This window comes from Balearica regulorum, chromosome 9, assembly GCF_011004875.1.
Source record: "Balearica regulorum gibbericeps isolate bBalReg1 chromosome 9, bBalReg1.pri, whole genome shotgun sequence".
Lineage (NCBI taxonomy): Eukaryota > Metazoa > Chordata > Aves > Gruiformes > Gruidae > Balearica > Balearica regulorum.
The window spans coordinates 27,830,622-27,844,759 of record NC_046192.1 but is presented as its reverse complement, the minus strand read 5'-3'; the positions used below and the strand labels follow the sequence as shown (position 1 = coordinate 27,844,759).

At 52.4% G+C, this 14,138-nt stretch overlaps 1 protein-coding gene across 2 annotated transcripts in view; it reads left to right on the top strand.

Moving 5' to 3' along the window:
- The window catches only part of KCNAB1 (potassium voltage-gated channel subfamily A regulatory beta subunit 1), a 70,794-nt gene that overhangs the window by 1,140 nt on the left and 55,516 nt on the right, over positions 1-14,138 (top strand). The window contains exon 1 of one of the 2 annotated variants that reach the window (XM_075761704.1): positions 2,150-2,540. The exons of the other annotated variant lie outside the window; for it this stretch is intronic. Within the exon in view, the coding sequence (XP_075617819.1) occupies positions 2,299-2,540 (242 nt within the window). The 5' untranslated portion in view covers positions 2,150-2,298. Of the gene's footprint in view, positions 1-2,149; positions 2,541-14,138 lie in introns of those variants that run through there. 2 annotated transcript variants of the gene reach the window in all.

The window sequence follows — 14,138 nt, the reverse complement described above, 5'->3', positions numbered from 1 at the left end:
GGGAACTCGGGTGCAATCTTCCCTAATCCCGGAGAGAAGGGGGATGCCTGAAGTGCCTGGCACAAACGGCGATCTTGCAGGCATGCTGGGATTAGAAATTAATAAAAATGTCATTGGAGTAAAAAACTAGAAACGGGATAACTGAGAGGAAAACAGGATAAAACTGTGCGAGATGGAGCAAGCAGTGACTAAGTGCAGCAACGTCTAACGAGCCCCGTGAGGGACGGACAAGTGGGCGTGCAGACTAAGCCTGAGCGACTTCTCGGGCACCTGTGGTGTTACCCGGCGCTGTGCAAGCAAGGCACCGGGGAATAACTTTTGGGAAAACTAGGTTTCTAACGGTGCTGATCTAGACAAGCCCCTAAAACTCCAAGCCAGTGAAACTCTTACGTCTAAAAAAATTCGGAAGAGCTTGTGGAAATATTTCTTTGCCATTGGTTCACCTTGGATTACAGATGAGGAGGGAGCTGGATCTGACGGGAGGTAACACAAAAGGGGGATTTATTTTAGTGAATAAAGGGAGAAGTTGAGTCCCAGCCGGACAAGCTGTGCTCACATAAAGCCGCAGACTGGTCCGTGTTGCTGCAAGGCAGCTGCAGGAGAGGTGATGGCTACAGCCTTCGGTGGTGCTACACTGCAGGGAGGGAAACACGCGGCTCCTACGGGCAGGCACGGCTGCAGTCACGGCACGTTTCCCGCCGTCGAGTGTACCTGTGTTGCAAAGAGCAGAGCTTGAAAGCGTCGCCTGCATCCCACCATTGATGGTTCGACTCGGTCAGCGCCGTGAGAACAGGACCCCCCACCTTCGGGCAGCAGCGTGTCGGGGTACCACGGGGCCGGGGGCGGCGGGGCAGGACCCCTCCCACCGCCCCAGCCTGGGAGATGGGCACATTGGGGTCCATTAGTGCCCTCAGGGCCCTGACACGACAGTTGCAGAGAAAAAATAACCGGGTAATCCAAATGTCCATGCCAAACTCCCCTCTGTGACATTGAATTATAATCTTTTAAAATATGTTCTGGGTTTGGGATCAGTCTTTGTTTATCTGCTTTGAAAGATTTAAGGATTAGCTGAGTTCATGATACATCCATCACTTGATTATTTAACTTATTTTTCCAATGTATTTGGGATTGAAATGACAGTCAGAAAATGGGTCGAGATTTTAAAATAGAGGAGCCTCAGAAATCTGCCTCCATGGTGTGTATCCGGCATTGCCATGATTTGTTCTCTGTGGGCTGGTGCTGGCCAGAAAAGGTTACTGGATGTTATCTAGATCCACAAAACCAGTGTTGCTTCTCCCATCACCCCTCGGGGATGAAGACCCCGAGAACCAGAGGCATCTCGTTTGCTGTTTAGCAGTGGTGCGATACCTGCACGCTGGTGTGGTACACATTATTAGGCAAAGAGCTCAAACGTGTGCCTGCTGCCCCATGCCGAGAGGGGGCCGTTCTGAGGAGCTGGAGGTTTTGTAGTGGCTGGTGGCATCTCAGGGGCTTTGTCAGCTCCCGTTCCGCAGCCCCTCTCCATCCACGCACGGGCTCCTGCGGGGACACGCAGCCTCCCGAAAGCTGGTGCGTGTCCCCTGCCCCAGCTCTGATGCCCGTAGCTCGTTGCTTTCTCAAGTATCTCCCTTGTCTGGTTGGTTTTAGGTTATTTTTTTCTTCTTGGTGTTTGACTGCTCCATAGCTTTTGTTTACTTATTAACTGCCAAAGCCCCAGGAGGCTGCAGATACTGGGGAAGTTTGCAGACCATGTAGCCTGAGCTGTGAGAGTTCACAATGGACTATGAGAAAACAAAATGGTTTAATGCCTTGCATGGGAGATGCTTGCAGCATTCATCTGCCAAGCCCGAGGCCTGAAATCAACCCTGTGAGAACATTTGGTTTACATTTATCGGCCTTGGATTCAATCCCAAACAAATATTTCTCATTATCTAAATATAAGACCTGGGAAACAGGGTTGGTGCTCTATTCCCACTGGCAGTCCTTATCCCTTGGACAACTTGACCATTATAGGTTTCAGCAGATGAAGAAGATTGCTGATCCTGGCCAGAATCCACCCTGGGTGCCAATTAAAACGAGCCAATTGCAATATAAAGAATGGCTGGGAGAAAATACCGCTCCATAGTCCCGTGGTCGTCTTGGGCAGCACAACCCAGCTCATCCCATCTCGAACTGGCGGGAGGGTGATGGCACTGGGCTCTCCTCTCGGCAGACCGTAGGGTGGAAGCCCCCCAGGACCCCACACTCCAGCGTCTGCTGGGCATTGCGGGTGTCTCTTTGCAGCTCCGCGTGTGGACCATGCATTTGTACAAGCCCGCCTGCGCGGATATCCCACCCCACAAGCCAAGCCTGCAGAAGCCGAGCGAAGCGCTCCTGAAAGGCAAAAAGCAAAGTGCGGTCCCCAGAGCCTGTCCTCCCGCCGCCGGCTGGCCGGGGAAGCTGAGCCGGGCCGCAGAGCTGAAGCAGCTGGAGAAGTTCCTGCACCTGCACGGGCTGTCGCTGCAAGAGACCGTGCGAGCCGAGACGGGAATGAAGTACAGGTACTTCTGCATGGTCCTTGCTGGGGGACGTGGTGGCTGGCCGTTTGGTGGCAAACAGCTTAGAACAACGGGAAACTTGACCGAGCGACCATCTGACGCTGTGGTCGGGCTGTGCGCACCTTCAGGCAGGCTTACAAAATCTGAAGACGTTCTCTGGTTTAGTAGCTTTTCCTCTCTAAGTTTTCTGAGCGCTGTAAGAATTAGCATGACTTTGAGCAATGGTAGATGCGCGTGACCAAGTCTCTTAAAACTTTGATTTGTCTCGTCTAACATTAGTTGTTTGTGTCCATCTACTGAACCGCCTCTTTCAAACTTGGCTAGAAGTGTTTACTCTTTCTGATGTTTCAGTGAGAACTCATTTATATGCATTAAAAGGATAACGGCTGAACAGCAAAACAGAAAACATGGAGAACAGAGGTGTTCTGACTGCGGCTGGTACTTCCACGTAGTGTCTGTCCCCGCTCTGCCGTAAAACTGGAGCAATGGGACTGAAAGCCCGAGAACCGTGGCGTGGCTGGGCTCAGGCTCCGAAATACGTGGCTCGAGTGTTAGAGCATCCAAGGGAGAGTGCTGCGTCCGTGCAGGGACCTGGGACAGCCTGGGCAAAGAGGGGGACGACGGGGGAAGATGACATCCGTGTGCTTTGGCTATTGGTTGTCATTTTGTTTTGTTTCAAAAGCGATTCATTTAAAAGGATGACATGGAAAGTCAGTATGGAAAGTAGGTACATTCTCTGTGCTTCTAATAACAGAAAATTTTCTTCAACACGTTTGCTTTCCCTAGAGATTGACTTTTGCTCATGGCAGGTCTGAGCTTACAATTGAAACAAGACAACACGTTCAGTATTTTTATGGAAAGAGCACAGTTGTGTCACAGCTGTAGCTGCCGGCCGGGGAAATTTGTTGTTGTTTGGAGACACTATCCGGGGAGGACGGGGTGTGCGAAAGAGTTGCTCTGGAGCCAGTGTGAGAAGGAACGGCAAAGGGCTTTGTACTTCTGCTCGGCCCGCGCCGACTGGGAATCCTCGGAGCAAACTGGGGTTACGCAGCCTTGAAAGCCGATGTGAATAAGTAGAGAACTGAGCCCACGGTGTTCGAGTGATGAAAAGGGGAAATGTCCAAAGGCAGTGGAACGGCAATCCCAGGGCTGCCGTGCTCCGAGTGGAGCTATGAGAGAAGTAATCCCTGGCGTCACTCGGGGTTAGCAGGAGCGACGCTGTCCCCGAGCGAGGTACGATGATTAACTGGGGGGCTGGATCTGGAAGCGTGCCTCCCTTCTAATGAGAAATTCTTTTGCTTCCTTTCTGATGATGCTGATCCCATGTGGCAGTTGTGTTTGAAGCGGTTGGTGTTAGTACACACACAAAAATTCCCATTTATCTTATTTCTCTGCTAATCCTGCACTTTCTGTTGGTCAACTCCAGACATAGTTTAACACTTACTGTGTCCTCACCAAGAAGCACAAGTAATGTCGTAGTCCCGTCCCACAGTGATCCCATAAAGCAGTTACCAGCCGGTGTATGAAGTTTCCTCCACAGGAGATCATCCTGCACACCTCCCAGGTACTGAACCTGGCTGCTACCGAGTCAAAAATGCATTGGGCAAAACTGGACGGCAACGGGCGTCTCTGCGTGCTGCTGCACAGAAAACGTGCCCAGCCCGGAGGAGAAAACCTGCAAGGAGGGTGGGGGGAAAACTTGTGTAGGGATGGATACCCAACCCCCAGAACCACTGGAGACTGAGGATTTAAGTCACGGAAAAACATAATTAATGGGATATTCTGGGACTGTCTTTGCTCCAGGGGTAGTTGGTGTTGGCCTGGAGGCTTTACCCCGTGCCAAGGGCTGTGGCTGCACGCTCAGCTCCAGCACGGGCTCCGTGCAAACACCTTCATACACCTCTCTGTTTCTCGGCGTATAAAACGGAGCTGTCTTCGTTCATCAGCGCCTTAATTCAAGGTAAAATGAAGCATACGCTTAATTTCTGTTGAAGCTGATGGATTCAAGCGTATGCTTAATGTTAAGTACACGCGTTTTTCATAGTTGACAGACACAGCTATAACACGTTGCGCTTCACGTAGCTCACGTCCAGGAGAAAGCAGACGTCTGCAGGAGAGGGGGCTGTGCCGAGGGCTCTGCCGCGGGGCGAGAGGGGTTGTCCAGCGCTCGTCGCTGGCTGCTCTCTGTAGGTTTTGTGCTCCCCCAGCTTTGGAAGTGCAGGGCCTCTTCAAGTCTTACTGTGAGCTTGAACGTTTTCTTTTCCAGCATGGCTTGTTTTGCCTTCCAGACATTTCTTCAGATATCCATACGTCTAGTCGAAAGACAGCACAATAAAACCCCCTTTTTTATTAGGAGCTATTTAATTATGTGTGGAAAGTAATTAATTATTAACAAGAAACATTTACTAAATACTCATAAGCTGGTTTATTTATAGGCTGATTAGCACTTTTTCCTTTCATTGCTTTAGCAAATGCAGCTTAGTTCAGCCTATTACTGAATAACCAAAAGTGCAACCGTGCGCAAGCTTAGTTTGTTTCTGACGACAACAGTATTTCTCTCAGATGAAACACCATTTCCAGGCCCAATTTGGTGCCTGGTTATCCAACGGGGTGTTCATCGCACGGCTTCCTTCCGTGCACGCTTTGCTGGGGTTTGGGCTCTTAAAGTCCGAACTGCGTGGGCTGGGGCTGTCCGCACGCCTGGGAAGCTGTGACTGTAAAACTTCTCAACGTTCTGCTCATGTATGGTTCAAATAGCATCTCTGCGCTTGGGCAGCTGCAGTTTGAGAGCCCGGCGGTGAAATGTTATATGTATATGTCTGCAAAAGCACCCGGGCAACTTTTTCAAAACACGCTGTTGGCAAATGTTATACGTGGAAAATATTTATGGAGGTCGTGGACTCCCGAGGCGCTGCTGGCTTAACCCACGCAGCAGCCTTCGGAGCTGGGGACACAGGTTCCTATTCGCATTTTATCTATTTTATATTTAGTTGAGGTTTTGTTCAGGGAGGGTGAATTCTTCCCGCAGCACGCAAGGCCCCGGGAAACTCGCTCTGTTCGGAGTGACCCCCCCCCGGGCTGTCCTGCACGAAACCCTCAGGAGTTCCCACACCCTGAGAAAGTGCCGGGATGCTCTGCCCGGCTTACGTTGCTTTTCCTGGTTAAGCTAATTAAAAACTAGAAATTTAGGATTGTGATGCTGAAGCTGTTGTACGAAGAGCGGCCGGCCGGCAGCCCTTTGCAGGGTGTTGCCTTTTTCTTTTCTGATTGCAAGGGGAAATGTCACCGTCGCAGCCGGGGCAGCGAGGAGCCGGGCACGGTGACCGCGGGGAGGAGAGGGCACCTGCAAATCGTCGGAGACAAACTGACCGTAAAACTCACCCTCGCGCGGGTCTTTTTCTTCTACCCGAGTCGCTTGCGGTCTCGTTTGATACGCGAGGAGGAGGAGGAGGCTCATGCTGGTGATAAAAATAGTGCCGTGACCGGACAGCCAATATCTCTTAATTCTGAAAAATGGAAGTACTTAGCTGGGGCTAAATACAGCCAAGGGCAATACCAGAGAGCTCGAGGGACAGACTGATGGCAAAAGGGCTGTGATTTGTACGTCTGATTTGGTGTGCGCCGTGCGTTGGTACAAGTCTGTGCCCGGAGAAGCGGTAAGGGAGTGGAACGCGCAGTCTGCAGCGCCGGAGGGAATGTCGTTTTTCAACTGCATCGTCACTTACTTCCTGAGTATTGCTAGGGATCGAACGCGCTAAATTCACCAGAGAGGCTCTCCCGTCTAGTAACCTCAGCAAGACGATTACGGCACTTGGGTAACACCATCATATCCCGAAACAGCAAAAGGCTTTTGGGGAGTACCAGGATTTTGGGGTGACCACCGAAGGCAACGACCAGCATGGGCAAAAAGATAAAACACTCCTCCGGAAGAGCTATTGCTGAGAAGTTCCCCCCCGTCCCCCAGTTATGTAGAGAAAAAGGCAAACACCATTTTAGAAAAATATAACATGCATAGCAGTAAAATAGTGTTTGTTTTTATACATTTCTGGGAGCTGACGCTGGAAATCCTGCTGTCGGTGCTGGCCATCCCATTCCAGACGGATGCGGTACGCTGGGCTATGGAAAGCAGAGGGCTCTGAGTGACGGGATTTCCCTGCACCGGGTGATTAAACAGGCTTTTAGCTTAGGAAAAAGATGATTGACAGGGATTACAGCAGATGTGTTTAAAATCAGGAGCAGCCCCTAGCAAGTAACTCCCTGTGTCCCGTAAGGCAGGAGCCGGGGGGGGGAACGCAGATGAAATTTCTGGTTTAAAACACGGGGAACCGCGTGGCTGCTCCCCAGGGCTGCTTCGCTCTGCGCCGGTACGGCTGGGCTCATGCTGTGCAATGGGAGACTCGTTCCCTCTTCTGGGGCTGTGTTTGTACCCCCCAGGGCTTCTGCAGAGAGGGGAATTTGGGAATGACGGCTTTGCCATAGCTGCTTTTCCAGGCTCCCTTCGTCAGGCTCGTTTCATACATTGAAGTTTCAAAATATCTAATCTTTAGATGGCAAAATATACGAGCGCGCTGGATGTGGCCCTATAATCCCGCACTGTAATCCTGTCCTAATCTGCTCAGTTCAGAGCGCAGTTGCATTACATTTATTGGGATACAGCTTACAGCGTTACCGTTTCCCCTGTTTCCTGCGCAGACTGATCTACAGAGCTGCCTCCAGCTCTGCCCTTTTTTCAACAGCCAGCATAAATTTTCCTAAGTTTGGTGGGGTTTTTTTCAGTCTAGTCAAGCTATAGCACCTGCTATCTAGTGCAGTGGTGAGGGCAGATATTCCCACGTCCATCCTTTTCCCGAATGATTTCAGTTTCCACTTGCTCCTTGGTGTTGGTGTTATTTTTGCAGGGTTCCTGCCCATACCAGGCACTAACGGGGGAGGACGCAATGAAAGCGGGGGAGCGGGTTAGAGTGGGAACAGGCTGTCCTCATGCGCGTACGGTGTTTGTAGCGTGGTGATTTCCTCCTTGCAGTAAGAAATCCCATCGTACTCCTTCGGCAGAGCGGTGGGTGCAGGCTGAGCCCCATCTCGCCGCCCGGGTTTCAGCAGGAGGAGCTCTTTAGCTGCTCCCACCGCGCTGGCTCCCTCATCCCGCTGCTTTCTGGATGCCGCCATCGCCAGCCATCAACACATGTGCGCGTGCCTGCACACACACGTGTACGCACACACACATGCACGCGTGTTTCCTTTTGCAGTATAGAAGAGCAGGGACAAAGCCGGGTAAAAGCTGAGGTCCACCCCGCCGGCACTTCCAGGGTTACTCACACCTTTCGGTAGGAAGCTCCCCGTGCCGTAGGTGGAAGCCAAAGCAAATTTCATTCTCCTGGTTCGCCACCCCGGCAATAAATCCCAGCTAACCCTTAGCTGCGTGCAGAGCGGCAGTTCCTGCCGGTGCCGAGCAGGGATTTGCACGCTCGCTACTGCTTTTCACGCACCTTCTGCTCCTGTCAAACTCCAGCTTGAAAGCCTGCGCTGCCAGCTGCTGAATAAATCACGGGCTCCGTGGGCAGGGTGCTGCCTGCCGAGCCTGCTCTCCGCTCCCTGCCGCGGCATCGGCGGTGCAGAGCGTAGCCGGCATCTCTCCAGGGCGCTGACTCGAAAGTTTGGGCTATTTATGGGTATATTTATAGACAGGTTTGAAGTGCGTGCCTGCTCTGGGATGAAACTCAGTCCATGTGGTTTTGGTTAAAACAGGTTTTATCTGGGAGTCTTTGGGCTGACTTTGGGACCTGCTGAGATTGGGATCTCGCCGTGCGTCGCACTGACACAGACTGCGGAACGGTGGATCGCTGCGGGGCTGGGTTTAGGAAAATCCCAGTAAACCTCCTCTAGCAGCTGTCGGGTTGCTGGCTTGTTTCAGGGCTCCGTCCTTTAGGAAATGACGGTGAACCCAGGCTCTGGCACGGCTGTGAAGAGGTTAGCGTCGATGCCAGGCTGAGCGTGGGTCTCTGTATCGCTGACCCCGGCGTGTGCTCCGGCAGTGCTGACTCTGCGCTTCTCATCGCAGATGGCCGCGGTTCAGGTGGAAAAAAAAAAAAAAAAAAAGGCTTTTGGTCTTCAATAGAGAGCCAATACTGCTGCAATCACAGCTCGTTTGCTTTGCTTAATTGACGAAAACAACCAAATGCGATGGCAGCTGCTCTTCCAGCATCTTCCTCCCTCCCTGCGGTTCCGCCTCCTGCCCCATCCCCATCCCTCCCACGGCAGGTCCCCCCGTATGAGCAGAAAAAGCCCCTTTCCAGCCCTGGCAGCGCAGCTCTATGGCCCAGCCTGTGCTTAGAGACTTCCCTTGATTTTTCTCTCTTGGTTATTAATCCTAGTTTGTACACTAATGATTACTAACAGTGAGTTTTCATTGCATGCAGAATTCGCAGGCCATGCAAGCCTGGGGTAACGTAAAGAGGAAACTTGAATGGAAACGTGATGCGTTGTCCAGTCCAGCAGATTCCAAAGGCAAAACGTTCCGGGTAAAAAGTGTCCTTCTGAGACCTGGGGATATTGGGAAGAATTTGGCAGAATCAAAGAGGAAGGTTCTGAGAGGAGGCGAAGCCACAATGTGATTCCAATCAAGCTTAATTTTGAGAGCAAGCTGTCGGGCACAGGGAGTCCTCGTCCTCAGGCTGCAGCTCTCTCCTCTTCCTCAGGATTACTCCAGCGCGGGGGAACAGTCGCCAGGTCGGGGAAGCGGATGGGGATTTGGGGTACGTTTGAGGCCAGCCCTGCAGGAGGGGTGCCAGCTCCCAGGGAGCCGCTGTGGGGCTCAGCCCCAGCCCGTGGCCGCTTCCCGCACCGACTGCAGTTAGTAACCTGGGAGTAACAAATCTAACGGGGACAGAGCTGGAGCACGTGCCCCGCCGTGCTGCTGGGACGGGGGGTCTCCGGGGGATTCTGCTCTCAGTACGTCTAGACACACTTTCCAGCGCTGTCTGCTGTGAAATACTAGGTGTAACTACAGTATTTCAGGATGCTCCTTCGATCTACGGCTCTCCCTCCTCTGGGCAGTCTGTCCCGCTGGTGCAAGAGAGAATGGGCTACGTGTGCTCCGGGAGTACCGGCATCACGATGGGGCTCAGCGGGGCGATTCTTTGCACCGGTCTTTGAACCAGAACTTGCTTTTTTTACCATTTAAGCAAGCCAACATGATCAGCTGAAATGTATTTTAATTATTCTGTGTTTTTTCCCCACGCCGAGGTGACCGCCTTTCTATTTCTGCGTCTCCCCGTCGGGCAGAGGCTCCCGTGGGTGCGCGGGTGGGTCTGAGCCAGCCGGGCTCCCCCGCGTGCTGCCGCCCAGGGAGGCCGACGTGGAAGGCAGCTCTGGCCGTGGCTGACCTGCCTGCCGCTGCCTGAGAAGCTGCTGCTGCGTCTCGGTGGTGGTGCTTTCAGCGGGTATCGTCGTAGCTGCTTGGCTTCATCCCCACGCGGGAAAGACTTCAGAGGCCAACGCAGCATTTCGGTAATTGCAGTAGCGCGGTGGCTGTTTTTCCCTGGGGTGTTTGTGAAGTACGCGGGGGTCCTTAGCGTGTCCGGATGGGGATGGAGGGGGGCCGGGGGGGGCTGGTCCCACCGAGCTGTGCAGCCGCAGGCTGGGTGAGCGGCTCCCCCGCCCCAGCCCTGGGGTGCCCGTCCCAGCCGGGTGAGGAAATGGGTGTTTTTCACCGCACAAAAAGACACCCCGTAGATTGCAAGAGTCATTCTTCTTTTCCCCTGAGGACCTAATGAGCGGTTATGTATTTGGCAATAAGTAACGACCCTCTTGCAAATGCTTTTGTTAATTAAATGGGCGCCATTCCAGTATGAAAGTGGTTGTTCGATACCCTTTGGGATGTGCTGGGAGATCAGGGACTACTTGCCTGGCCAGCACTGGCCCTGGGAAGGACAGCGAATCCTTGGCTTGGAAGTGCTTGGCAGTTGGTGATCACCTGCAGACTTGAGAGCACCTTGCGTTTAATTTACTAAAATGACATTGTGCTGCTCTGAGGTACGTCGTGCTCCTGCCTTGGGCTAAAAAAAAAAAAAAAAAGTAGTTAAAAAATCTTTGCAGAGGGCTCTGGAGGTGAAAAGAGCAATATTTTTCCCCTTAGTTCAAAGGGAGTGGAGGGAAAATTAGGGCGCCAAAGAGTTTCCCCAGTCCCTGGCTTTTGCCCGGCAGCAGAGCGCTCTGCCTGCGCCCCTGGACAAACACCAAACGGTCCCAACGCCTGCTGCGGCAAGACCTCCGGACGGGAGAAGTCATCCTGTTCAGGCAAAAAGCAGCTTCCGGAAGTCCTGCAATGACGGTTTTTAACTAGCGCTGTAGGCTAGTAGCTAAGTGGCGGAGGAAGTGCCGACGCAACGGCCTTTGCTGTGTCCCGCTCCCCGAAGAGGCGCCTGGCAGTGTGAAAAGGCAACGATAAAATTAATTGGGCTGAAGATCATTTCTGAGTAATCTGCTGCATTTCAGCAAATGACATTGTTCTGGGTGATGTGATAATTCTCCTCAATGAGTAATTCCGACAGATGCCTCTCATTATTTTGGGAGCGCTGGTCAATGTGAGGGGGTTTCTCTCGGATGCAGGGAGGGAGGTCTGGTGCCAGTTTTGCCGGGTGTAGCTGGTGGGATTCTTACCCTGTGCCACTCACTTTAATAATCAGAAATGTTGTTGCAGCTGAAAGAGAGAATCTCAGGAGGAGAATTAAAATTCTTTTTTTAAAAAAAATACTATTTTGGAAGGTGATATTTTAATAGTGCTTATTATTCAGTATTGCTTTATATAAGATAATCACTGCTGGAGACGCTCAGCTTTCATTTAGTTTGCTCACAAAAGGGTGCAGGTCCCCGCGCCGGCCAGAGAAGGATGCAGCTCAAGAGAAAGCCGAGGGTTCCCGGGGGGGTGGGCCATTTGCCCACGGGGGTATCCGCTGGAAGAAAGTTTTGCAAATGACGCCGTCTCCTGCAGCTTGTCTTTATTCTGACCCTCTGCCAGCTCATCTCAAAGAATCAGAAGTTATTGCATGATAATTAGTCATCCATCTGGTATAGCGCATCCCGGAAAAGGGCAGAATGGAGTTGTGTGTTATTCAGCATCCAAGACCGAGACATATTTCTGCATATAAGTTAATTTGGAGTTTTAAGCGGTTACAAGTAACGCTTGCGTGATGTTTGACGTGTATGGATAAGAGAGATAAATATATACAGGTATACATAATCGCCTAAAATCTACTATTCAATAAGCACAGACAAGTTGGAGAAGCATAGCTCGGGCTGAGTTTTATTTGGAATGCATTTATCAATCGAGTTTTGCACAGGCCCTGGGAAAATTCTGCGTTTTCTGTATGCGTGGTCTAGAATATGAGTATGGCAAAATGGAAACCCAATGTTTGCCATAAGCTGCCAACCTCAGGGCATTTCTCTACCTCTTCGCCTTCCTTTAGCTATTTTATATAGTTATCTACCCGCTAGGAAAACCAGTCGCAGTTGAACACGTGTCGTTGCTGTTTCACACCTCCCACAGCCGTTAGGGCCGCCGTCCGACATCGTTCCTTCGGTGCCGTGGGAGCTGGCTGCGCCCCGCCGTGCTGCGCAGGCAGAGGATGGGGGGGCCTGACGCCGCCGCCCTCGAGCCCCCTGAATTACAACAGAGGTGAAAGAAGCGTTGAGCAACCCACAGCCGCGAGCTGCCTGGTGTCCCTCAGCCTGGCACAGCAACCCAAACGCCCAGGGACGTCGCTGGGCTCCCCGGGACCGCGCCGCTGCCGCCGGGGATGCTCCTCTCCTCTGCGCCCGGGGTGGATTGCTCCAGGGGCTCCAGCCTTGCCTGGGGCAGGGGGAAAACCCCCCAAACCCCCTCTTGTACTGTGCAAGGGAGCTTCGCGCAGCTCTAAGTGTTTTAATCATGTTCAATCGCGTTCGATGTATTACAATACATTAACATAACGGTCATTTCTCGAAGCCGTCTGGTAAGCCGCTGGCTTTCAGTCATCTGAGAAATGAAATAGCTAACATGGAAAAATTAAATTACCTGCTTTGGCGTGGGGGTGGTGCCGCTGGCAGGGCACAGGCATGCTGGTGGATTCTTCTACCCGCAGGGATGGGGGACCGATTAATTGAATTGGGCGCATCCTCTCTGTAAGGCACGGAAAGCTCTGGCTCTCAGTTTCAGTATCGATTCTTTCATATTATATTAAGCAACGATTTATTTAGTATTGCGTAGAGCTGGCTAACTATTGCAAAGCTCTTCGGTAGCAGGCGGCTCCCTCGGTGCCGGGGGGGGCTGTCGGCTCTCGGTGGGTGCTCCCGGTGCCCAGTGCCGGGCTGGTGAGTGGGTGCCTTGGGCACCCGTGGGGGTTGAAAATTAGATGGGAGTTTGTTCATGAATTCCTCATGAGTGGATCTCTAGATGATGTATGGATTGAAAAAAAAAAAAAAAAAAAAAAATAGCAGGGGGAGTGGGCTCTGAAACTGGGTGGGTTTAGGAAGTTGTTTGGAAAAGGTAATTTTTCTCCTTTGGTGGTGTTTCTTTAAACCCCCCATTTCTGCAGGGCACCCTGGCGCAGCCGTGGCACGGCCGTAGCTGGGGGTGTCTGCTCTGGGGGCTCCGCTCCCCCCGGGCAGCGCAGAGAGTCCCGGGGGTCTATCCCCGGGGACGGGCAGGGCAGCACCCACAGTTTTGCACAGCGTGCCCCCCCGGGCCGGGGCGGTGCTGCCGTAGGGGTACCCCGGCCGTACCTCGTGGCGTGCGTGAGCAGGGCCGGCAGCCTGGCTCCGTGTGCCCGCCTTGCTCCGTGCCGTTACGCTCCCGGTTTCGGTCCCTTCTGGGAGGATGGAGCCCTTGGAGCCCGGCCGTGGAGCACGGGCTGGAGCTGATAACAGATCTCGTGTGCTATCGGAGGCAGCCCGAGCTGGAAACCTGCCAGAATGACGCATTTTAACTAAAAAAACGTTTAATGGGAATTTTGATCGGCCTTCCTCAAGTGCAATTACAAATGCAAATTAAGTTTTTCATGTGAAACTGGTGAAAATACGACTGTTTGCTAGATAAGCGCAGTGCTTTTGTTCTGCAGCGCGTTTCCTTGCCAAGTTGCCAGCGCTGTTATGAAAAATAAACGTTCCTTGTGGGTTTAGATATGCCCTGAAAGAGCTACAAATTGCTGCGGGGTTCGTTGCCGCCGCTTCAGATGGGACCGCTCCTCAGGTGACGGGGTGAGCATCCCGCTGCAGCAGGGCCTTGGCTGTTAATTGAAATTAATACCAGGGAAGCCCTTTTGGGAGATGCAGCCTGATGCCGGCTCCCCCCCGGGCTCTTCTCCGCGCTCTCCTGGGTGGCCGTGCTCGTTATCTCACCAGTGTCCATATCAGCCCGATTTACGGAGGTGTAACGGAGCTGCTGCAAGCGTAAGTAATTAGCCCAGCAGAAAACCTGTTTCCAAACAGCAATTGAGATGGAGTGAAACAGCTGAGAGATGGGCACCGTATTTCTAATTGGAGCTTTTATGGCCCGGTGAAACTTTTATTGGCACATAACACAGAGTTTCCCTGAGTGCGTCCTGCTGTGCCGCAGAAGAATTATCA